At 41.2% G+C, this 26,566-nt stretch overlaps 1 protein-coding gene across 1 annotated transcript in view; it reads right to left on the reverse strand.

The window, feature by feature from the left end:
* Positions 1–26,566, reverse strand: part of Stk32a (serine/threonine kinase 32A) — a 118,157-nt gene that overhangs the window by 43,830 nt on the left and 47,761 nt on the right. Inside the window, exon 5 of the mRNA XM_005069172.4 lies at positions 16,785–16,958. Within this exon, the coding sequence (XP_005069229.1) occupies positions 16,785–16,958 (174 nt within the window). The remainder of the gene's footprint in view (positions 1–16,784; positions 16,959–26,566) is intronic.

Here is a 26,566-nt window from a genome sequence, read left to right on the forward strand (position 1 = left end):
CCCGATTCATATCTGAAGTAAATCAGCAAAGCAAAGCTGATAGCCAATCAATAACCTACTAATATTCTCACAGTCACCCTGTTTGTAAGTGGCAGAGGAGGGATTTAACTCGAATGCCTTTTCCTCAATGACTAGCTTAGCTATTTTAAGTAGGATGGTAGGTAACTAGCTTCCCTAAAGACCAAATGAATTGGTAGTTTCTGCCTATGTTGATGAGAAAGGTATCCATGGACAAAGGGAATGAGGGTCATGATTGATTAGTAGTTCCTGATATCAACACAGAAGGGATGTTGGGGACAATCACCAAAACTATCTGGACCTGTCTTACCTTCTGAGCAATGACAATGCATATAGCTGAGGTCATTACTGCCTGTGCCATGGTATCTGAGTATCAAACATCTGATAACGAGTATCTTTCATGTGTCAGAACATCTCTGTGTTACAGATGTCACCACATTAAGACAAATAAAAGGAGGTAGCTTGGAGAATGGCATTGCTCATCCAAGATTTCCATACAAGACCTGACAAAGCTCCAACCACCACCCCAAACTGATGTAAATCTGGATCACATTTGGATCTTCATTCATTACTTCTCCTAAAGCAAGAGAGGGGTGTTTTCATGAACACAGAGGATGAGTTCAGCTCAAGTTGGCCTACAGCAAGTATCTTTTTGGTCATTTTTTTCCTACTGTACATTTGTTAAGTCATGCATATATTCTACTTCATGATTCATTGCCAAAGGTGAGATGTTGTATGAATGAAGTTTAGGATACGTTGATACTGAAAAGGCAGAGTCTAGTGAGAAGCTGGTTCTGCTTAGCTATTACTCCAGCTTCTCATGTTGTCATGTGACCTCTCCCACTCCACGCATTCCTGCCTTTGTGGTGCTTTCTGCCTCAAGATGTTTGCCTCAGCTGCAGGGGCCTCACAGTGCTAAGGTATTTGCACTTTCAGTACCCACAAGCATAAGATAAATAAACCATACTTCTTTCTAAGAACCCAGCTCACAAATATTTTGGTTTAGCAACAAAAAGTAGACCAATGTATACATCTAAGTGTATTTCATATTTATTTTTTGGTTTTCAGTTTCTTATTGTACAGAAAAATCTGTTATCTGGGAGGATGATAATGACAGAGGTTCCCAGAAGTGGGGGCACAGACACTCCAGCTTGAGATGTATGTCCATGTACAATGGTCCTAGTAACGAAAGTTCAAGAATTGCAATCTCTGGAAACCATGCTTGCCCAAGGAAGATTCTCCTGTAGGGCTTAGCAGAAGTCAGCCATTAGCGCCTTTGATTCAGATCCACTCTGGTGGAAACACACACACACACACACACACACACACACACACACACACACACACACACACACACACATCAACTAATAGAGCAACAGGGACCAGGACAAACTCACACAGCCACTGAGACCACAGTGGGCTCTCACCTCCATAGGGGAAGATAAAGATGTCCTAGCCTGGGGAAGGGAAGGCATCTTAGAAGAGAAGGGGAACCAAAGAGAACAAGGTCTATTAATAATAGAGAAACCAGTAGAAGATGTCTTTTAAAAATCAGGAGATAGGGAGGAGTATTTGATTAGAAAGAAAAAGTAATCTTCTGTATTTCAACTCCAGAAACGAAGGCACCCTCTCTGGCAGAAGGGAAAATAGACTTGTCATTTGAAAATGAAGCAAATTAACTCTCCAGATGCCAAGAGAATTAAAAATAAAACAAAGCTAGAAGAACATCTGTATCTTTCCAGAGCAGACTCTGACTCCAGGAGCCTGGGGATGACAGGATTTGTATGTTAAGCACATGCCTTGTTTAGGAAACAAGTCACAGAATACAACCAGCTGGTCCATGCCCTGAGCTGTTTTGTTTTACTGTCCTATAAAGCATACAAGGTTATAATGAAATGTCTGTATCAATTATGTATCATTTGCCTGAAAATCATGCTAAGTGCCTTGCTCATATTATTTCAATTATTTCCTCCTCTGCTCCACCAAATCCCTGACAGAAAACAGTATTATCATTTTGATCTTAAAGACAGTGATACTGAATTCAGAGGAGACTGGGAAATTGGGTAGGCCCCTAGCTATTGAAGGGTGACGTGGAGCCAGGATTAGAGCAGGATCCACTAATTTTGAGTGGATACGCAATGTTAAAACTGCAGAAAAGTGAGTGATGTGGTCACAGAACGGGAGAGCCAGACATCAGAACAATGGGGTGGCAGATAGTAGTACCTGTAGGATAGTGAAAATGCGACGCATAGAACAGCTGCTCGGGCAGGCGCTACAACTAGGAGGAGAGCACAGATGCAAATTGCTTAAATGAGCAAAATTGCAGTTCAGGCTGACTGGTCAGGTCCTATATTAGTCACTGCCGTGGGTTTTTTGTATGTATGTATTTATTTTTGCATGTGTTTTGATGCTAATGACAATAAGCTTACCTCTCTGGTTTATGCAGGGAGTGTGAAAATGCATACAGCAGCTTCGACTGCTGCCAGCTGGGATGTGCTCGTGTGTGATGAGCACTCTGCTTTTGGCCACTGAACTGGAAGGCTGCTCTGTGACCAGAGCAGACAGAGGAAGATAGTCCTTCAACCATGTAATCATGTCTGAGCATGACAGAAATGCACCAGGATAACCACAAAGCTAACTGTGAAATGGTGCCTGTGTCTTAACCAGTTACAGACCAGGACCACTCTCTTACCCTGGTTCCTAAGTAAGGACTCTCAAGATGGCCAATCAGTTGTTGCACTGTTTCTGGAAGGACCCTATTCTAATGAATAGGGTGTTTACTTAGTACTCACCAAGGCACCAGCAGAGCCCAGACCTTCCTGAAGCCCCTCCCACTTTCTAAGATTCCCACAGGCCCTAGCATCTGCAGCTTCTTTTTGGAACAAATACCAAGAAACCTAATGGGTTTTAGACTACAGATGTACTTAATGTGTCCCTGGTGATCTGAGGAGATAGGAACCAGTTAGAAACATTTCAGGAGGAATGATGCACCCAGGCCCCTGTGTTGATGCCCCACTGGTATCAAAGCCAGAGCTTTGAATTCTATACGGCTATTCTGTCCCATTAGCAATTTGATTTGCGGGTTCCTGATCTCAGAATTGCTATAGCTTTAGTCTTCGCTGACAGCTTTAGGGATGAAAGGAGCTGAACCCCGCAGCACTAACTGGGTTTCTCCTCTTCTTTGGGGAAGCCAATAGCCTTTATATCTGAAGAAGTCACTAGCCATACTGACTCATACCCATATTGAAGTGGGGATGTTGGGAACATAAGCACTGTGATTGACCTAGCCCAAGCATTGAACACTAAGCTGGGTCCTTGCTACCAAATGGGGGTTATCTTATCAAGAAAGAAGGGAGATTGCTACGTAATCAGGCAGTTTGGAATGCCACCGATGCCAAATAGCCTGAGGGTGCACCACAGCCTGGTTATGTTTGGCTCTAGAAAGTTAACAAAAATCTCCCCTTGTCTGTTCCCTTCAACAGAACCTGGTTACAGTAGCCACTGAATGAGCAAGTGGAAGTCCTAGGAAGATTACATTGCATGTAAGCACAGAGTAATGGATTTAAGTAGAGTGGGAATATAAATGTTCTATGTAAGTATATGAGTTTTCAAATATTTCATGACTAGAATCACATGCTCGTGAAGGTCAAAGAATGGAGACTAGTGTGGTGGGCATGGGTGTGGTACTCTCATGGATCTCTTCTGAGTTAATCCTGGGTTGATGCATTTAGGAGCATCAGGCAAGCATACTCTAGCATTTCTGTAACCAGTACTGAGACAGACAAAAAGGGCTCTCTCTACATATACTTGACTGATGGAAGTCGGTAATGTTAGACAAAGTTCCATGAGAAAGACATCAGATCTTTGTTGTAAACACTCCGTAGTGTTTTCCCCTTAGGTAATTGAAGTTGTTCCTGACACCCTGCTGACACCCTGCTTGATGGACAGCTGCCAGACCCTTCTCTTCTGCCCAGCTGCCTTGAGTGAGGAGCTGTAAATCATGATGCCCCTTGCATGACAATGAGCTGGCTTGTGATCATGGCAGCTTGGCTGCTCTTCGTACTTCCTGGACCTTCTGAGGAAATTCCACTCCAGCTGTCAGGACTGAAGCAACTGTCAGCATCCACACTGCCCTGCACACACAAAAACTCCCCAAGAATGGAATTTGTGCTTCATTCAGAGAGCTGCAATCTGGGACGTCAGAAGAAAATCTGCCTTCCCCTATCTTTCTCTCATTAGCATTTTCATACAGAGCTCTAACAAAGGCATCAAATCAATTCAAAATCACTTCTGCCCAGGTGGGTCTTGTCTCTGAAACTGCCCCCTTCCCCACTGCAGAGGGGAGGGCTGACATACACAAGGCCACTGAATCCTGCACACCTCCTGGGCCATCTGGACTGAAGGCAGCAGGTTTTAAGTTTAACTTACAGAAAAGATATCATTGGCTGTGAGGATGTGCAGAGTCCATTCTTCACAATAAAGCCCAGATGTGCTGACCAGTGATCCACTGCAGCCAGCCACATCTGCATCAGGGGTCACTAACCTCCATTCTGGTTTCTCTCCAGGTACACTTGCCCCAGACAGATGGCAGTATTTCTGGCAGATGTCACTCAAGTCACAACAAATGTCAGTGACCTCTAGGTGAGATACTGCCTGCAGTCTATTCCCATGCCATCTTGCAGCTGTCCCCACCCAGGCTAGGTAGGGAGCTCTTCACAGTCTGACTTACCATGAAGCCTGTTGACTATGCCCCAAAACTAGGGTCTGTTGTCTGCCCCTCCTCTGTTCTGACTGCAGAAGCATCCTATGTCAGCCTTCTTTGGTCCATCAGGAAAGTTTGCCTGTGCACTGACAACCTCCCTGTGCTTTGACTCTAGGCCACATTTTTTCTTTTACTTTTTAAATGATCTTTATGATGGATAAAGTCTACTGAGCTGGTTACACTAAGAATAGATGAAGTCATCAGGCTTCCAGTCCCAGGCACTGAACAGCAACAGCCATAAGGCAGCCTGAGAATGACTTATGGGGGTGTAAGCTCTGGAAACTGCTGGGTCTGTAAGCTTTCAGAACTCTCAGCAGCTCAGAGACAGTTGAGGAATTCCAGAGCTCTGACTGAAGCAAAGACTTGGGCTACAGAGTGTGAACGCTGCTGACAGTGGAGCCTGTTGAGGTGACAGGATATGAAGTGCTCAACAGAAGAGCTGCAGATTCCAGCCCTAGAAGAGTTCCAAAGGCCAAGAGCTTAGGGCTTGACACTGAGTGCTTGAAAGCTATAATGGTATTATTGTCTGTTACTGGGCCACTATAAGTCAACGCACAAAGCATTAAGCTGTTACTTGGGTACCCACAGCTGCTTGCTGGCTTTGAAAGCAGGGTGCCCTAAGCCTTTGTTTCCCGAGGCACACAGCCATAAGATTCTGGTTTTGAAGACACAGTATCCCATTGACTTGTGTGCCTAGATGTGTAAGTGGCTGGCAGTGAAAGTCATAGCTATATGCCCGTGCTTCTCAAGATGTGGAGCTTTGGAATTAAAGGCCACTCTGTAAGTCTCGGGTTCTGAAAAGTATTAGGCTTTCAACTGGAGCGGAAGCTGCCCTTTGCCTGTTGATTATTTCTACCTGACTGGAGTGAAGGAACCCTCATGTACTTGTGACAGGATGATAAAGCAGTTTGTGCAGACTAAACACAAGCCCCAAGCAGGCTTTACTGTGTTTCATAGTGTTTGACTTTATATGCATACATATATTTTATAAAAATATAAATATATGTAACAATTAACAGGCTTTGCATACATATATGTGTGCATATATATATAACTAATATACACATGCAACGTAAAATTAAATACATAGGCATATTAATTCATAGAGCCACATGATGGCAGTAACAAATGGTTCAATCTAGCCCTGGATATTTCCAGCTTCACTTGAGGCAGAAGTTAGGAATGTGGGCTTTATAGTCAGATGAGCCGGGCTCAAATCACAAATCTGCAACTTCCTAGTTCTGGGACCATGGGTATGGGTAAATGTGATCACCTTCCTAACATGCATTATTCACTCTCTTAATAGTTACTATAGTTTCCACTTGGCTATTTAAACATACACAATTCCATGTGCTCTGAGGGCACCTACTGTGCGCTGACTCTAGGCACAAGCTAAGAAATATCCTGTCACATGGTGACTCCAGTTACCAGATTAGGGATGGACTGATGACCCAATTTGAGTCACTGAGTGGGAGGGAGAGCAATTCGAGGCTACAGAAGAAGCCTCCTTGGTATCCCAAGGAAAGTTTTTGGGAGGAATGTTAATCATTGGATGCAGAAGAGTCAGCATGGAGCACAACAACCTTCTTAGCACGGTATGGAGGAGCAGGTTAAGGATGGAGGGGCCACAGAAAGAGCAGGTGAGAGAAAGAAGCAGCTCGGTCAATGCTGCTGCTGCGGGACTGTGAAATAAGTAATCTGCAGACGAGCTCACATCTAGACTTTGCAGTTTTACGAGCTAGTATTTTGTTTTATTATTGGAAGCTATGTGAGCTTAGGTTTAGAATGAATGACAATGAACTCTACATCATAAAGTTGTGATGATTTAATTAAGGGACGCATGTAAATTTCTTACCACAGAACCTGGCACAAAGTAACTGCTCAGCTAAATTTCATAAAACACCGAACAAATAATGAACAAAGGTCCAGTGCAGGAAGAGCTAGGCCATGAGACACTGAGGATAAACTCAGAATGTCAAGAGTGAATAGATGTTTCCAATCTTCCTCCAACCATTGTGACATCATAATGGTGACAGGTTTCACTCATCACACATGGCAACACAGCCTAAACTCCCTTATTATAAGCTGAGCAAGGCAGCCCACGCCTTCAATCCCAGCACTCAGGAGGCAGAGGCAGGCAAATTTCTGAGTTCAAGGTCAGCCTGGTTTACACAGCAAGGTTCAGGACAGTCAGGGGTACACAAGGAAACTCTGCCTTGAAAAAAACAAAGTAAATAAAGTATACTTAAGTCTACGTTAGTCTCCAAAACCCTTACATAGCATCCATGACAAAGTTTGGTGGTACACAGCCATGCCCATTTGTGTCAAAGCTGCTTATGGCCACTGTCACTGATTATGGCAGAGGTAATGGGTTGAGGTGGAAATGCTGGGGCTTCCTAGAATGTAGGTCTATGTGGTATCTTCAGGATGAGAAGGTGAGTGGGTCAGCTCTTGGGTTCGTGGGTTCTTTCTTGCTGTGTGAGACCAGCTGACAGGCACTTTCTAATCCTTCCATCCTTACTTAGTGACCCCACACTGCAGAGTGAAAAGCAAGGGCAAATATATGCCCTTTCCTGCTGGCTCTGCCTTTCCCCAGAGCACAGACACAAAGCAGGGCTATGCCGGCACACTGGCTTGAATGTGGTAATTACCTAGGCTCTGCTCACACTTATTGCTCCACTCCTACGTTCACATGCCCTCTGCTCCGCACCAGGACATACCAAACAACCTCAGAGCTGTTTGCCTGCCTAGCCCTGGCACCAACGCTGTCAATTTTCCAGGTCGCCTGTGAACATAGTGCTAAAGCACTCCACACCTCCCAGAAGCATGCCTGCTCAAATCTTTATTCACTATAAAATACTAAAATACTACCACAGCTCCCTCAGAATTTAGATCCTTGTTGATTGTGTCATCTTATTAGCTGTAATGAAGAAGGAGGAGGAGGAGGAGGAGGAGGAGGAGGAGGAGGAGAAGAAGAAGAAGAAGAAGAAGAAGAAGAAGAAGAAGGAAGAAGGAAGAAGGAGAAGAGGAAGTTTTCTCCACCCCCAAACTACTACTCAGAGCTATAACCCTGACATATTACATAAATAAGCAATACTATTTAGCACTAAATGAAAAGCTTGTACTTCGTATTGCAATGTATGCTAAACTAAATGAAAATTGTATTTGATGCAGCTCATAGGTTACATATTAATGAGACTCTTGATTTTACTGAAATTATTAAAAGTTCAGCCCAGCCTAGTTAAATGTTAAATGCTGTAAACAAGCATTCCCCTGATTTTTCCAAGGTGGGTAGGTGAGCGGTACATTTTAAAGGCCTTTTGCAACTGTCTGATGCATGACACCAAGTGGACAGATTCTCCTGTTTGCTCGATGTGTAATTCATGCTCATTCATTATTTGATAGCATGGGAGCAGGTGCTGAACTGAACACGGCAACGTAATATCCGTATTACCGCACTGCATTTTTTTTCTAGGGCTCAAGTAGCCTCTCTGCTACAGAAGTTAGAAAAGGAGAGCACTTGCAAGGCTTTGTGATCTTCTAAAGATAAAATTGAATAAGACAAAGAGGACGGGCCACTTTTTAGGCACTCCACAGAAGATGTTAGACTGAAGCCTAAATTTAATATTTCATTGCAAAAGAACAAATGTTGTCAGTACACTGAAAGAAAGGCAAACCTCAAGAAGAACATACATAGTTAGAGTAGTAAAGCCATCTAGAGTTACTTTCAGGCTTATGATTTTCTCAGACTGAACATACTGCTGTGGTAAATGAGAAAGAACCTCCTTTGCAGATATATAAGAGTCAAAGGTGACACCTTCAACCAAAGAAGTCAGATAAAAATGCTGTAGATAGCTGAAATACCTCACTAAACTTGAAAGAAAAAAAGGCAAGAAGAAGCAGATCTGAGAAGCAGGAGAGCTTCAACATATGCCAGTCTGCTGCTGGAAGTTTCTGCCTCGTAGTTCTAGAGGCTTCAAGTCTGAAGTCACAGGGTCAGTAGATCCAGCTTCCACAGAGACCACCTTCTCTTGCCTCTTCTAGTGCCTACTGCTCTTTGATTTATATATATGTCTCTAATCCTTCATCTTCCTGTGGCCATCATGTTTGTGTGTGTGTGTGTCTGTGAGTGTGTGTGTGTGTCTGTCTGTCCACATCCAAATAGCCTCTTTTTATAACGCCACCAGTCATGTCTGAACAGAACACATCTGAATGATCTTATTTTAATTTTGATTATTTCTATAAAGATGCTGCTTCCCAAAAGATCGCATCTTGAGGCACTCTATTGAATGTATCTTTTATTGAAAGTATGCTAGTTAGTTTTTTTGTTAATTTAACATGAACTTGAATCACCTGGGAAGAGGAAATCTAAACTGAGGAATTGCTGCCATCTATTTGGTCTGTAGAAAAGTCTATGGGGGCATTTTCTTGATTGTTGAGTGCTATGGGAGAGCCCAGACCACTGTAAGCAATGCCATCCCTAGGCATGTGGTCTGAACTGTATGAGAAACAGAATGATCAGGCCAGAATGAGCAGTTAGTAAGCAGCATTTATCCACGGTCTCTGCTTCAGCTCCTGCCTCTAGGATCCTGCCGTGGTTCCTGTCTTGACATTCCTCAATGAAGGATTACTAACCTGAGTGTTGCAAGATGACATAAACCTCATCCTCTCTGAGTGGGCTTTGGTCATGGAGTTTATCATAATAGCACGCAAAATAGGGAGGGGGAATACAAAAGAACACACAATACACACAAACACAATCACCTCACAATTGGCTAAGTAGCACTGCACAGAAACTAAGGAAGTCTATGGTTAGAGCAGGAATATTCTGGTTGTTTTGTTTGTTTGTTTAAGTGATGGAGATTGAACTACAGCTCCCTATGAGTAAAGCAAGTTCTCTGTCACTCTCCACCCAGTCAGAACCTTTAGTTAGATAATCTTGCATTTAAATTTAGTCTCCATACACTAACTGTACACTTAACTGCCAAAATATCGTTGGCAGTCAAACGGGACACTGTGTATAACAAGCTAAGTACCATAGGGCAAGGTCTTGGTATGTGTATAATAAGTAACTCTCGTTAAGTCATTAAAGCAATGGTGTATGTACTTTGTACTATAAATTAATTGGGGAAAAAGGCTGGTGAACCAAAAGAAGTAAACATATCCAGGAATGAGAAAAAATATCTCACCAGGTGACTCATTCCTAAGGCTCCAAAGCTGAGCTGTCATTGGGTTAGAATGTTCATTCACTAGGAACCGATCTGTCACTTGAATGATTAGCACCAAAACGGCCTCATTTTTACCTATGAATTATCACCTTAAGGAAATAAAACATGACTGCTAAGATACTACTGTGTGTGTTAATTAGATTCCAAGGTGACCTCCTGGCCTAGATCTTGCCTGCAATAAGCTAAAGACCTTCACTGAAACAAGTATGATTTTGGTTCACAATTGAATTGCAAACAAGCACTTGTCTGGTAAATGTGCCAAGAGCTGTTTGCCACACTTCTGTGTCACATGCTCGTCAGGCAATTCACTTCAATCGCATAGCCTTCCTGGAGAGGAGTGTGTGTGTGGCAGAGAGCAGAGAAAGGACAAGCTCACACTAAAGACCATCCCGCGAAGGCGAAGAGGAAGCCAGCCTAGAGACTTATGCATGAACGAATCCCTCTGATTCCCATCAACGCCCACTCCTCTTCCTTGACAGAGAAGTTCAGGGCTCTGCCTGAAGTTGTAGAGGAAACTAGCATGGGTATGTGTCAAAGGATAATTAATTCTTCAGGAGAAAACAGACATCATGGGGAATCACTGCCCGTCATGATTTCCACCTCTTGCTTATGTCCTTGAGTAAACAAGTTCTATTACTTGCTTCTAACCAACACGGTTTTGGGATTGCTGGGACTACTGGGATTAGGCTACAGGATATTATATATTGTTAATATATAATGAAGCTGCTAGTCAGCTCACTCTAGAGTCTAGGTGTTTTGTTAACTCAACAAAGCAAGTTGCCACGAATCCTGCAGCTTCATGAGGAATAAATTCCACTAACTTCCTGGGTGAATTTATCCTGCCTAATCTTGAAAGAAAATCTAGTTCTGTCCAACAAGACAACGACTTTGCAGAAACCTCAGTTGTAATTCCAAGCCAAGGAAACTGGGAGCTAATAAATGAGGGTTAAATCAATGTCTTCTTTCCTATAAAGGATACCAGACAAAGGTGTCACAGAATCTGTTCTCCTGAAGCCAAACAGTAGGAATTTGTAGAGCAAATTAAAATTTGCTTTGGAAAATATCATCCATTGTAAATTTACTTCATACGATTGTCCAATAGTCACGTGTGCACGCTGTTTTCACTCATGTATTTACGCTAAATTATTCAGTGACCATCTATGTTGATTACAGTGCCAAACGTTGGTGATTAAACATGGCTAAAACATTCTCTGCCCACAAGGAGTTACATTTAGGTGTGAGAGAAAGCCTTATATGAGTAACATTGCGGCTCAGAAGTCGTAATTAGAAGCATAACCATGACCACCGGGAAGATGTAACTGAGTATGAGTGATGGTGGCCTAGCCTGTTACAGAGTCACAACAGCTTATAATCTTTATAAGGCATGCTCCCAAACTTAAAAGCCTTTCTTATTTGTAAACTATTTTTCCATGATCAATTTTATCACTGTTGCAACAGAGCATTCATCTGGCTTACCACTGAAGCCTAGGCTCTGCAACATTGGCTGATAACCATGCCCTTTAAAGGTGTCCTTGAATTTAGGCTAGACTCCTTGTCTCCAAGTTTGTTTGCTTGTTTGTTTTCATTGTTAAGGTACTGCTTCTGAGAAGGATGCTAGTTGCTATATCAGTCTGAAGGGTTGACAATTGAAGATGAAATCGTATCTGCATCTTGCTTCAGAATGAAGCTGGAGGCCTTTATTGGTCCCTCCGCCCCTCTCACCATAACAACTAAGACAAATGTAATAAATGAAAACACAATCCAGTGTTCTTCTTGATAATCAAAACTTTTCTATTATTCCCTGTTCAATATTTCCATTATCCATGGGAGATAAAATTTCACAATTTTCGCTGTTGAGCAGTCATTATTTAAATGAATTACCTAATAGTATTTTATCTCATTCCTATAGGAATTTGGAAAATGGTAAGTTATAACTTCATTAGAGTGAGATTATTTCTACTAGGAGGAAAATACAATCAACCATCTATTCTAATCTGACACAACTTACTGCTAACTGTCTTATATAGTTCATCTCCGTAGTCTAAATTCGTAATTAAGTCTTCTTCAACATGTGACAGGAAAATGACTACCAATTCCTTCTTGGTATGCAATAATTAGTTTCCATCAGATTAGTCACTGGAGGGAGTGTGGCACTCTAATCAAATACTGCTTTCCTCACAAGAATTACAATGAATTTGGGCTCTGTTATGTTTAATCGAAGCAAATGATTACTTTGGCCACTCTGTAAAACCTTCATTGACTGGCTTAATGTAAATAATGGGGGTACTAAAATAGGATTTGCCACACTTTGAAAACTAAAGTCAGTTTTCAATCTGTGAGCACAGGAAAACATTTGTATTTCTTGATCAATAGGAAACATATCTAATTATATAAACCAAATTAAGGTTATCATGCAACTCCTTTATCAACTGTGTCAAAGCTCTGGAATTTGATGAAAATTAGATCAATATTTTGCATATTATGGGAAATTTAAAATTTCAAGTCTATGGATTGAAAAATTCTATTGATAGAATAAGACACAGACCTATTTATATCCCACATGGAGCTTATAGTGAAGATGGTACAGTGTCTTAGAAACACATCATTGGCAGGGACATCGAGGTAAGAACAAAATTTAAGCAGAGTCTATTCTGTATTTCTTCAGATAGAATGAGCTCTCTCTCTCTCTCTCTCTCTCTCTCTCTCTCTCTCTCTCTGTGTGTGTGTGTGTGTGTGTGTGTGTGTACGTGTGTGTGTACTTGATGGTTTTATGTCAAATTGACACAAGCTAGAGTCATTAGATAGGAGGGAGCCTCGACTGAGAAAACGTCTTCATAAGATTGGGCTGTCAGCAAGCCTGTAGTGCATTTTCTTAATCAGTGATTGACGAGAGAGGGCCCAGCTCATTGTGGGTGGGCCACTCCTCGACTGGCAGTACAGGGATCTATAAGTAAGCAGGCTGAGCAAGCCACGAGAAGCCAGCCAGTGAGCAGCCCCTCTCCATAGTTTCTACCATTAACTCCTGCCTCCAGGTTCCATCACGGCTTGAGTTCTTGTCCTGACTTCTTTTGATAATGTGATATATAAGCCAATTAAACCCTTTCCGTTCCAATTTGCTTTTGGTCATAGTGTTTCATCACAGCAATAGTGACCCTAAATAAAACAGTGTGTTCACGTGGAGGGAGAGAGTATGTACTCATCTGGATACCTGTACTTGTTGAGATTAACAGGCTGAAATAACACATCTTCAATTACACTTCACATGATATTTTGAGACAGGGTCTCTCACTGAACCTAGAACTGAACAATTCAGTTTGGAGAGCTTGTCAGTGATCTCCAGGGATCACCAGTCCCCACTTACTGAGATTCTAGTTGTATGCATTTTTTATGTGAGTGCTGGCAAAGCAAACTTATGTCCTCACCCTTTTGCAGCAAGCATCCTACTGAATGAGCCATCTCCCTAGCCCCTGAATCAAGACTCGAATTTATTCAGTCCCTGTTACATGGTCAGTCGGATCCCTGCTTTGGCCAGCTAAGCCTCTTTTGACTCTGATGAGATCTTACAAAACTGTTTCCTTATCTAACACCTTCAAAAAGTTTAGCTTCTGGTTTTAGATCACCCTCTTACCTGTGGCTTCAGTGTGCATCTTGGTCTGTGCAGCTGGGATATGGGTGCTTGCAGTCAGGTGGCCATGTTCACCTTACTCTGTGCCCTCCTCAGGCTCCAGCAACACTCAATCTCTATCTGGTTTTTAAAGCTTTTGGACACCATTTCAAGATGATAACGCATTGAATTGGTAACTGGCATTTTAATAGTAAAGACAATCAAAGTATCTATTGGCCCATTGTCTTGAAAGAACTTTAACACTGGTAATATGTCTTTAATTTACTAGAACGTATTAGAGTTTCAACTGCCGTCTCAGCAATATTATTTATATTTTGAGACTGAATGTAATTACATCATTTCCTCTTCCCTTCCCTACCCCATACCTTTCTTATGTACTCCAATTTGCTCTCAAATTCATGGCCTCATTTTCCTTAGTTGTTGTTACATATGTATCTATTTATGTGTATGTATATAGTTCTAAACATGTAGATACAGCTTGATCATTCTGTACATTACTTCTATGTATATGATTTCAAGACTGAGCATGTGATGTTGGATGACCAGTCTGGGGACTCTTCTCTGGGGAAGACTATTGCTCCTGCTCTCAGTATTCCTTAGCAATTCTTTCTTTAGGGCTGAGGCCCCATGAGATTCTCTCCTTCCATGCTAGAATGTCAGTTGGTATCATCTGCTCAGGTCCTGTGTAGAAAGCCATGCCCAATATCATTGTTGTTAATAACACCCTATTTAGCTTTCAGAAGCACACTGTTCTAATGATAAATTACGTGGCTCAACATAAAGATGATGGAAGGCTGAAATCTTTGGCTTTAATGTGCTACATATTTCTTTAAGATCATGTGTATGTGCATGACAGTGTGGGGGTATGTGTGTGTATGAGTGCAGTGTTTTTGAAGACCAAAGGTATCATGCATCCCTGGATGAGAGTTAAAAGTGGCTGTGACATTCCTGACTTGGGTTCTGAGAATTGATCTCGGAGTCTCCGCTAAGTGCTGTGCCCTACTGAGGTACCTCTCTGGCTCTAATGCCTCATGTTTCAAATGTGCACTCATTATTTGCTTCCAGTTAGTCATTTACATGGCTTCCCCAGCATCAATCCCTTCATAGTTATACCAAATAATAGCAAGGCAACGAGAAGCTAAGCAGACATGGCTTTACTCCTGGAATAAAAGGGCACAAATAAATTACTCAGTTGCACATCAAAAAGTGTCAGAGCTTCTCAGAAGTGCAAAATTCTCTGGTGACTTATAAAATACATTGCATGAGAGGTGAGTGGGGCCCATCAATATGAATGGGAGGTGAGTGGGGTCCACAACAATGTATGGGAGGTAATTGGGGCCCACAGCATTGAATGTGAGGTGAGTGGGGCCGACAGCAATGCTTGGGAGGTGAGTGGGGCACACAGGCAGCAGAAACACACTTGAATTGTTCTGTGACTCCAGAAAGACAACATCTCAGTTTGTTTCAATGCTGCATCCAGAATGTCCACATTTCTCTCATTCATTTACATGTGAGAAGATGTTGTAGCACAAACAGGTCTTCTCAGAAGTGGAGAGGAGGTAAATACTGTTCGAGTGTAAAAAGCTAGGAATAAGAAGTTGATTCCTCATGTGTGACATTATTTAAGTGGTCCAGATCTGGTGAGAATAGGGAGGTGTGAGGGAGAAAGAGACTGAACAACAGTCACCAGCTGGGAGTGAGCCCCTGGTTTCCAGGTGAACTTCCCACCTGAATTCCTCTCTGAATAAAGCTCTTCCCAGAAAAAAGCCTCTGAGAGCCAGCAAGCCTGACCTTCAAAATGAGATCTCCAATTACCCACAAAGCACCAGGTGTGGAAATTGCTGCCTGAAATCCTGTGTGATTAACTGGTCAGCTTTCCATTTAACTATTACTTAAAGAGCACATTTCCAATACAAATAACCTCTCCAAAGATGGAAAATTAAGCAGTTGCTTAAGGCTACCCACTGAAAGTCAGAAAAGAAAATGGGGACTAGTTCATGTGCCTACAAATTGTGGTGGTACCTGTTCAACCACAGGCTCAGGGCTCATCCAGAAAAGTCACAGATAAGTGCAGTAGCCAAACATGCTATCCAACTCAGGCCACATAAATAAGCCACAAGTGTACTAAAATCTCAGTCAATTCTCCCAAGATTAAAGCAAGGTTATCTTCATTGGTTTTTATCTAATGATGTGTAATTGATGTATGCATTTCACATGGATATTTAGTGCTCTTTGTATAACAAGGCTCTCTCTCACTCTCATTTGGGGATGGAGAGATCCAGTTTCAGATCCCTGTGCCAACTGTTAGCAATTCTTTGACCCACTTTCTTCTTTGGTACAATGGGGACACTATGATCAAATGAGAAGTCCTTGTTGATGCTCAAGGAATCAAAACAGTAATAAAATGCCGCCCAGTGCCCAGCACAAAGAAAGCCTCAGTAGAAGTAACAGATATGATGATGACTTTGCTATTAATAAATAGGTGATAATTTCATATTTATAAACCATGATTTTGACATAACTAATACATATCTAACAGTAGCTGCTTTGATCATTTACTGAGGTTCTTTTTGAGATAAATAAGTTATAATATGTGAGATCCTCACTAAAGCTACTAATTTTTTCACAATTGTAATGAAACCCTTCCTGTCTGCTGGACATATCCCTTTACAACTCCTTATTTGTTTTCTTAAAACAAATTCTTTAAGTGCAGGGGACTCCTTGTTTTTGTTGCTCCTGTTAGCAGTGAACACCCGGGGGAGTCACTTAATACAGTTGCCATGACAGGAAGACATTAAGCCAAGTTTTCTTCTATGAGGATTTCTTATCTGTCCCTCTGCATGCTTCTACTTCAGTCTGAATGAACTCACTTAATATTTAAGTTCTCAACTGTTACCGTTCCTTCTCTTTAAGCATGCGAAGCTATAACCAAGCACCAAAGGACATTGATGATGCATTTTAGTCTTGTCATTTACTGTGACCTTGGGCAAATTAAACTCTATATGCCAACTACCCACAGGGGCAGCCAACCAACCAACCCAGAAGAGCCTGCTGAAACAACTAAGTGAACAGTAAATGTTGTGATAAGCGAACATCTGTTCACTGGGGCTTCTTATCAAAGTCCTGGGCTGTCTTCTTGGACTTGACTGACCTGTGAATGATGCGCTGGCTCTGCAGGTAGTCTAGGGCCATGGCTAGCTCACAGATGAACAGCTTCACTGTGTCTTCCTGAAAGTGGACGTTCTGCTGCAGGTGATAACGCAGGTCCCCACCAAGTAGCAGGTCCACCACCATGAACATGTCTTCCTCATCTTGGAAGGAATACCTGGAGTAACATTAGAGAAACAAACATCAGGGCTGAAGAGATGGCTCAGCAGGCAAAGCTCAGATCTCCAGCACTGGGATACAATCAAGGCACGGGGGCTAATGTGAGAAACTCCTGTACTGGGAGCCAGACAGGCTGATCTGAGGTTGGGGGCGGGGCAGGCTGTCTGGCCAGCCTGTCTTGCCAAAATAATGAGTTTCAGGTTTGGTAAGACAGCCTGTCTCAAAAGTAAGGTAAAGCAGGAAAGGAGATACCATAATAGATGGAGCCATTCTAAGTTTGAGGGGAGATCTGGCACTAGTGAGATCTCCAGAGATCTACAAGGATGACACCAACTGGCAAACTAAGCAGTAGTGGAGAGACTACATTAAATACCCCTCCCTAATAATGATTTTGACAATTGTCTTACATACCACTCTAGAACCTCCATCCAGTGACAGAAGGAAGCAGAGGCAGACACCCACAGCTAAACACTGAACTGAACTCCTGGAACCCAGTGACAGAAAGGGAGGAGTGATGTGCAAAAGGGTCAAGACTGGGCTAGTGAAACCCAGAGAAACAGCTGACCTGAACAAGGGGGAGATCTTGGACCCCAGACTGGTGGCTGAGAGGCCAGCATGGGACTAATCCAGACCCCCTGAATGTGGGTGTCAGTGGGGAGACTTAGGCAATCTATGGGGTTTTTGGGTAGTAGATCAGTATTTATCCCTGGCTCACAAATGGACTTTGGGGACCCATCCCACAATGAGGGATGCTTTCTCAATCTGGACACTTTGGGGAGGGCCTGGGCCCTCCCAGGAATGAAATGACAGATTCTAGAGATCACCCATGGAGGGCCTTACCCTCCCTATGGAATGGAGTGGGAATTGGGTGGGGTTGGGGGGGGGCTGGTGGCGGGGAGTGGGTGTGGAGGGGAGGGAGAGGGAGCTGGGACTGACATGGGAAGAAAGCTTGTTCCTAATTTAAATATATAATAAAAACTGTAATAAAAAAGTAAGGTAGACAAGCAATTGAGGAAAGACAATGTCAACCCTGGCCTCTACACATACCTATACGAGAGAATGCATCTACATGCACACATGCAAAGACAACCAAAAAACTAAAAAGCTAAAATAAACAGTGACTACACTTACGGGATAGAGTACTAGAGCCAAGTCCTTCTAGGTTGCTGCCATGCTCCCACTCCTTATGAAGAAATTAGGGAACAGTGAAGTTTAAGTGGCCTTGGGAAAGTAAAAAAACGCTAATGATACAGCCGGGTTCTCCAGGGACAAAATGAAATGTGAAAGAGAACAATATCGCATCATGAAGCACAAACAAGGGAGAGAATTGTGGATGGGGTACAGTTTAGATTGCTGCAACAACAGTGATAGCAGAGAAGCATGAGTTTGGGGGACAATGCATGGGCCAAATATATGACAGGAAATTATTCACAAATCTATAGATACTAGGGATCACTATCAAGGGTGATGCCTACTGTATGAGCAGGTACCAGCTCTTCACGTGAAGGAGCATGGAGCTGAGGATAGGGAGATGGAATGAGACACAGACAGCCCCACACGGGCCCCTGCTGTATGCACAGAGCCTCCAGCAAGAGATATGGGGATTTGTTAATACGCACAGCGCCTTGGTAAAGATTTGTTCTCCAGTGGGAATTTGTTTTGGTTTGCTCATAGCTCAGGCATGATTGATTGTCACAACAAAGTTATCTAAATCAATACCGCTTTGATGTGTTTCTGTTTTTCTAATGTCACTGAGATCATATTTTTGAAGTTTTATTTATGTTGAAGAGCTAAGTGCCTGCAAACAGTAGCTGAGGAAGCATGTAAATTCTTGGTAAGGAATTCTCTGCTCAGGAGTAGCTGTAGAACACCAATGATGGAACAAATCCTAAAGGGCAAAGGGGGCTTTATAAACAACAAGGAATGAGAATTTCAACAAAGTAATCTGAGGGAGGTGATGGTATAATGAAGACTGGTGAACCCTGGTGTTCACCGGTTCAACAAACAAAATTCCATATTCACAGAGAAGATGTCAGAAATTAATCTCTTGGGGAATTAAGGCAAATGCGGGATGTGATTTTTAAGACTTTGAGATGTGCATGCTTGGTATTGTCTTTAGGAATTGTGTATGCTCTTTGCCACAGTGGGCTGGCTGGCTGGCTAGCTCTGCTTCAGGTTTAAAAGGCACTAGGAAAGTTGCCGGATCTAGACACATCCACTTGAAATTCTTCCAACTGCACCAACACTAATTATATTCACGGTGTTCTGGCGATCTTTCAGTGAGCCACGCAGGGATAGTTAATATGTAATCACACCCAAGGTCCACTGCACCTCAGGCTGCTCTTGCTCCAGGGCTGAGTTGCTGATGGAGTCAGGAGAGTGAGAATGGGCACTGGGTACCAAAAGAGGGGAGAACCCCGTGTCGGTCATACACATAACGAGAAGCCACTGGAACGCTAGCCCATGGAGCACATCTACATTACACTCTGCTGTTGACCGCCTTGTACTCGCAGGCTCTTGCACTCTCAGACCTGCTGACACACCAGGGCCTCGCCTCTCCTTTTGTCGCACTAAACTGAATGTGTAAATATTCTTTATGCTAAATTCAGTGTGAACAAGCAAACAGTTTTACTAAGGCTTGAGCTAAGCGATTTCTGTCCAAAGAACAAACTGACGCAAGTGCCAGTTGTGACAAGTTATCAACAGTGCTCCAACATGCAGGGGATTAATAATCAAAGAGAGAAGAGGCCAAGGCAAGAGGCAACATGCTCCCCTGGCCAGCAGAAATAGAAAGCTAGTAAGCTGTGAAGCCAAGTTTGACTGTTAAAAATAATTTTCCTTCTTCAGCTCATCACATATGAATCCTACTTTGGTTTCTTAAGTTTCAAAGGGAAAAGATAAGCATCTAATTTTCTGAAATTAATTAAAAACATACAATCATAACATAATTTAATGATACACTGAATGTTTAGGCTCTTCACATAATCTGACTTTTTAAATAAAAGACTTTCCTGGTAGCTCAGAGCCACATCACAGAGGCTCTCAGCTGGGTTTCTGTCGCCATGGCTTCCTATGTCATAGCACAGCACAGTTCTTAACTAGCTATGCTAGCATTAACAAGTCTAGCTCTGATGCATGTGGAATTTATTAGGACATATGTTCACTAATATTCCCACAGACCAATCAGATGAAGGCAATTTATAAACTGAAGTTCCCCTTCCCAGGTGGCTCTAGTTTGTGTCAAGTTTACAAAAACCTAACCAGCACAGTGGTATTATACATACAAAACCAAAAAACAATCAAACAAACAAAAACAGGCATGCATGTGCATGTATGCATGTGTACAGTACATATATTGGATATATTTGAAAAGACATGATACATACAAAATAAAAAGGAAATAAACAATGCTGATTCATGCATAAAATTTTCTGCCAAAACTTACTTTGTCTAAATGATAGGATTTGTGTCATTTTTAATTTATACTTTTTGTTTTGCATTTTACTTGATTTTGAAATGCAAACAAACATGAAAGTAATACTTCTACTCGTATCCAATGTTGGTTGCGGAGCAAACCATGTTGGCTTCTGATCTGCATAAATCAATTTAGGAATATTCACCAAATACAAACTCAATGTCCATAGTTCTATACTACACAAATATGCCTCTCCTTACATCGAATTACTATACAACCCTGTGAGGTCAGGGTAGAGGAGAGAGTATGGAGAGAGATAATGAACATTAAAGACCTTTGAAAAAGTCATATGGAAAACTACTACTGTAGACACTTCCTAAAATATACGTGAACATAGATGTAGGTATCATATATGAAAGGAGTTTAGATGGAATCACGCCATAACAGGGGAAAAGCTTTTTGTAGACAACATATGCTATCAAATAAAAAGCCCAGAGACATGTATGATTACCTAATTTCAAGTCATTGGTAAATGTGTTTCCATAGACATCCCCCCTCCACACACACACACACCTGTGATGTAATCCTGGCTATTGACATTACCTCCCAAACTCGATGGTAATCCCTATTGGTAATGATAAACCAGGAATTTGAGTCATAGGGCATGGAGAAAATAAACTGGTACTAGCTAGATAGCCTCTATAATTCTCCAACAGTCTAAGAATTCTACTAGGAGAGGAAGGTTAATCAACAGTATTACCTGACTGTGAAGCCTGCAAGCTACAATAGCACATATTCTGACAATGATAGGCTGAGCCATGCATAAGCGGCATGGGCATGAATGTTATGGGAGTAATCAACCACTATATAATTGTACTTAAGGCCAACTACACAAGACAGAATACATGTCTAATACCTTTAATTTGGCACAAATCACATGTCTAGCTAGGCCCTAGGCCCAATGGCAGAACCCAATACTTTTATTCTGCTAAATGTACACATTACTAAATTGTCCCCTAAGTTTTTGTCTTAATACACATATATTAGTGCATCTTTCACCCCTCATCAATGAACTTCCTTTTCAGTAGATGGTGACTAAAACAAAATCCCGCAATTGGTCAACATGTATAGAATAAGAAACTGTGACATGCTCAGCTCTAAATGGAACATCTATAGCACACATTTTACAGAGGTCCAAAGGATCATCATGGAAGAGAGAGCAAAAAAATTGTGAGAGTTGGAGGTAGTGAATAACATGACCAGACTGTCCACACACGAAGCACTATCACACTGACTGTGTGTATAAGACCTGTACAAGAGAAAGTCAACTAAAATTTAATCATGGAAGGAGGAGTTCAGAAAGTCCCACCTGTGTCTGAGGAGCCATTGGCAATGACAGCTACTGAGGGAGGGCAACTCAGTTTTCATGCAGTCATTGAGAATGTATGCTCCAGTGGTGGTCACATACCTGTGCACATTTGGTCAGCACTAGGTGGACTCAGTGAGTGTGGGGGACAGAATGGGAAGGTAGTGGAGGAATTAGAGGGGAGGAAATGAAGGGTGGATTTGATCAAAGCACATGATATTCTTGCATGAAATAGTCAAATTGGGTTTTACCAAGAAATTTTATAGATCCTGTGAGTCTTGTATTCTATAGCTTCCCTGACCAACATCTTTTATATTATAACGAAAGTTTTGTTGAAGAAATCAAATAATTTTTGTTGCAGTATTTAAAGAGGCTGGAGTTCTGCAAATTACATCCATGTCCTGCATCTGCTATGCTTCACAAATCTGTATATGTGAAAACTGATAGAGTGGTCCACAGGTTTACTAAAATGCATGTTGTATGGATTGTTTATTTGGGGGAGTGCAAAGCTACTTTATAGCTGAGTTTATGAACTTTAATAAACATGTATATAATTAATAGATCTACTTTGTACTGTTATCTGCCATTATACATCTAGAGCCTAAAGTTCTTTCAGAGTGGTAAAATTAAACTCTGTCATTTCTCCTTTATGTTTTAAATGGAGTACTTTAATAAGGAAAATGATTTAATAAACTAATTTGGTATGGTGAGACGTGGTTCAGATAGGAAAGATTAAACAAATATTTAAAAGTGATCTCTCCTTCAGCAATGATTTTCAAAATTATTTGTTTCCTAATAGTGTCCAAAAAGCAACCAACCCAATTTTCAAAAGTGTCCCAGTGAGCTCATGCTAGCTGTCTTATATAATTCCTATTCCAGACAAAGGTGATTGCCCTAAGTGTTATCTCTCTCCCTCTTTTTCTCTTCTTTTCCCTCTCCCCCTCACTTTTCTATCACACACACACACACACACACACACACACACACACACACAAGACAAGTGCAGAATCAAGTGTAATCTACAATAAACACATTAATTTTCATAAAAATAAGTCCTTTCACCATCACTGAAGGCGTTGGTCTGTAATGACAGGCATAAAAATATGTGTGAGCTGTCTCCCACCAGATGCACATACTACTGGGAGACCAGGCATGCTGTTTTCAAGCTTTACTGTTTGAGACTCAGGCAATACAACTGGTACATATGTAATGCACATGTCTTTTTATAGTCTGGTTGATTTAGCATTATCTTATATTGCTAGGAATAGGTTTATTAGTATCAGGATTCACTGTAACAGAAGACAAAGGCGCACATAGTTGTGTTAGATACTACCAAATTGTCTTTCAGTGTCTGTGTCAATTTTGAATCCCACTAGGACTATGTAACAGTACAGATTTTGTCAAGTTCATTTTTTAGGGGATATTGTCAAAATCCAGGGGTTTTCCAACTTCAGAAAAAGTCATCAGTGCACCAAGCTTTATAAAGTTCTTATTTTTCTGTCCTTGTAGTGCCTCACAGAGTTTACTGAGGAAACATGCAGCTTAAATACACTCATTAAAACAGTGGCCAAATGACCTTACCCACTCTTGCCTATTTATCCAGACTGAAGAGCCATATAACTGAAATCCATGAACTCAGTGACTCAGAGTGTAGGCAGACCTTTAAAACAGAATGGAATTGAGAAAACCACTACATAGTCAAACTTCCTATTTTGCAAGAATACTTTTCATGTACATCTAGGAGACATAAAAGCTTGGTTTGAGTTTATCTCAGCTCCACTTTAGTCTGTCATGGATCTTGGAGTTATTACTATTTCCCTCCTGTGCAATTCCAAAGCACCCACACACTTGCCTGCTACAGAACATTTCAGAGATTTAGCAATGGATGCTCTTCTCAATCATGCTGTATTTTCATAATTTATTCATTTAACTTGAGGTCCTCCCTTGAGGGAAAGTTTTGAAGATCCTATGCCTTCTTTATCTCTGTATCCACCAGGAACCCCTGGCATGTAGCCTGATGTATCATACATACTTGTTTATTCAATGACACTATACAAATATTTATTGCATATCTATATCCATGTACAATGCATTTCAGTTGAATGAGTGACCTAAAAATATGGATTTTCTTCTTTCTTAAAATGAACCATTTAAAAAATAAATATTTACACAAATAAGTGGTTAGAAAATTTGACAAGAAATATGAAAGGAAGTACTATGATATAAATAGTAATTAACAGTAAGCCCTGAAATTAATTATAAGGCTCACAAAAACTGAAAGCCATAAACTAAGGTCTTCATTAAAATGCACAAAGATTAGTAACTTCCACAGTGAAAAACGTGGTGTGTAGTTTTTCTTTTAAATCACAGAACAGGCTGCAGACCATGTTCCCAAGTCTTCAGGTCATAGCTGACTGTTCCAAGCACTGACCTTTCTCTGGACAGAACTCTGTATTTTATGATCTGTCAACTCATCATACTGGCTCTAGAGATGTTGTTTATGAAGTCTCTCCAGGGGAAAATTTGGCTACTATAATTTATACAGCATCTCCTGAGATGGTTCCCTTAGAGAATAAGATTACCAGCAAACAGGCAAAGGGGAATAACACTTCTAGTTCCCCATGTAAATAGAAAAGCCAGGGCACATGCTCAGGTGTTGATGGGGAGCAATTAAATCAGAACATTACACAAAGGGTTAGAAAAAATAAAAAACAGTGTTATAAATTGATAATTTGGGGCATCTGTGACAATCACAGACCACTGCACAGAGACAGACTTGGTGATTCTGGGCCTGTGACGGGATAGGAAATAGTCACTTGTGGTTGGGAATGGATGGGAATGTCTGGATTGGCATTAGCAGGATTCAGGTGTTGAATCAGAGGTGCTCAACTGCCATTCCTGAGTAAAGAGAGAACATTCATCTGGCATACTTGGACTATCCATCCCTCTTTCTCTCTGATAAAAAAAAACAATTCTTGTAAAATTCCAAGAATTCTGGGTCGAAGGTAGGCCTCCCCAGAACAGATAAAAAGTGTTCTTAATTTGTCCTTTATGTCCTTCTCCCTGATTATCTGTATTCAGTGTACCTGATTTCCTTTCAACTAAGTAGTGCCTATAGCCAAACTGGACCTACAGCATCTTCTGCAGACTTGGGAGCAGCCCAGTGTCCTTTATTAGCAGGGATATGCTAGCAAGTGATGTTTCTGATACCTGACAGTCAAAACTCCTCCAGGCAAGCGAGTACAGAATCCCCTCTTCAGACTTAGGTAATTCAAAGAATAAGCAGAGATTTTATTTCACTAAAATATATTATTTATCATGTCAAATGATATCTATGTTTTAATTATTTCTTAGGTTATATTTATTTTTAAATGTTTGGTTGAAGGTATGATAAGTGAATACCTTATAATCATAATATTAAGATGGAAGGGAAGTTAACATTGATGGGATCCAGATTGGTCATAACACTGGTTGTGTGGCTCTGGGATAGTTTACTTATTTCCCTCAAGGGACAAAGCGGACATATACCACACAGGAACTGACATGAAGATACCATGAAACTGTGTCACTTTTCATATGATATATGAAATTGTATTACTTTCCATGTAGATGTTCTTAAGTTTCTCCTGAGAATCTACATCTGTTATGTTTGTCAAGATGAGTCCTTTACCAGGAAGTCCAAGCTTGCTTCAAACTCTCAATTCCCCTACCTAAGTCTTCCATGTGCTGAGTGATAGGTCTGCACCACCACCCTCAGCAAGAATCTTCTTGGGTCTATGATAATCCTTCATGATTAAACTCCAATCTGATATTTTAAAAATCTATGAAACTATTATCTTCTATGTGAAATCTATGTAGAAAAACACAAAATTGCTAATGTGATTCACTTTGAATTTGTAAACACAAATTTTAAACGGATACTTAAAAAACCCTACTCTTTAGTTTTAAATTTTACATTTTCACTTACTTCTCAGCTTCTCTGCTTAAAGTCTCCACACCCTTTATTCTCAGTGTATGATTTCATGGGGTAGGCAGAGATAATAACATGAACATTACTTCCTCATATGCCCATCAACAAACCTGCTGCCTCCCCCACATAGGCTTAATATTCTGTGTTTTCTCCTAGTACAGTGAAAGAAGCATCCTCATTTCTACCTCAGGCTAGCCCTTTCATCCGCACTTAAGGCTAGTCTACTCACCTTCATCTTCCACTTAGGGGGCATCCCATTTACACCCTGTCAGAGTCTACTTGTCAGTCATTCCTCTCCTGCCCTTCATTGACAATTCTTCCCTCTAACTGCCCTAGCATCTCTGGCATTCACCCCTGTTTATACATGCCTCAAAAATACCAAATAAAACATAAACTTATAAATAAAAGTAATATGCAAATAAGGTGAATATATAAAATCTAGCAAGTTGATGAACCTCATATTGACCCAGAGTTCTATTTAAGTGTATAAGAATGTAATGTGATCAAATATAGTTCATTTTAAGAAGTCGATTTGTAAGTCCCAAATCAATTTACTTTATATGCACTAGAAATGATCTCAATCAAAAAAAGTTACATGATTGGTAATCTGCAATACTCATTCATTTTAAAATCAGTATGATCTAGAACCAAAAGGGAACTTCCTTATCTTGACTATGTCAATGGATACCTTATGGAAAACATCATGTGACATCTATTAAAACCTTCTTCTAGGAACTCAAGAAAGAATGGCTTTCTAAGGGTCACTGTTTGTGTTCAGCTTTGCTCCCTTTGCACGGGAACAAAGGAATGGCACCAGAGAGGGAGAAATGAAGCTACCTTTATGGTTATCTGCTC

This window comes from Mesocricetus auratus, unplaced genomic scaffold (genome assembly GCF_017639785.1).
Source record: "Mesocricetus auratus isolate SY011 unplaced genomic scaffold, BCM_Maur_2.0 Super-Scaffold_6730, whole genome shotgun sequence".
In the NCBI taxonomy this organism is placed as follows: Eukaryota; Metazoa; Chordata; class Mammalia; order Rodentia; family Cricetidae; genus Mesocricetus; species Mesocricetus auratus.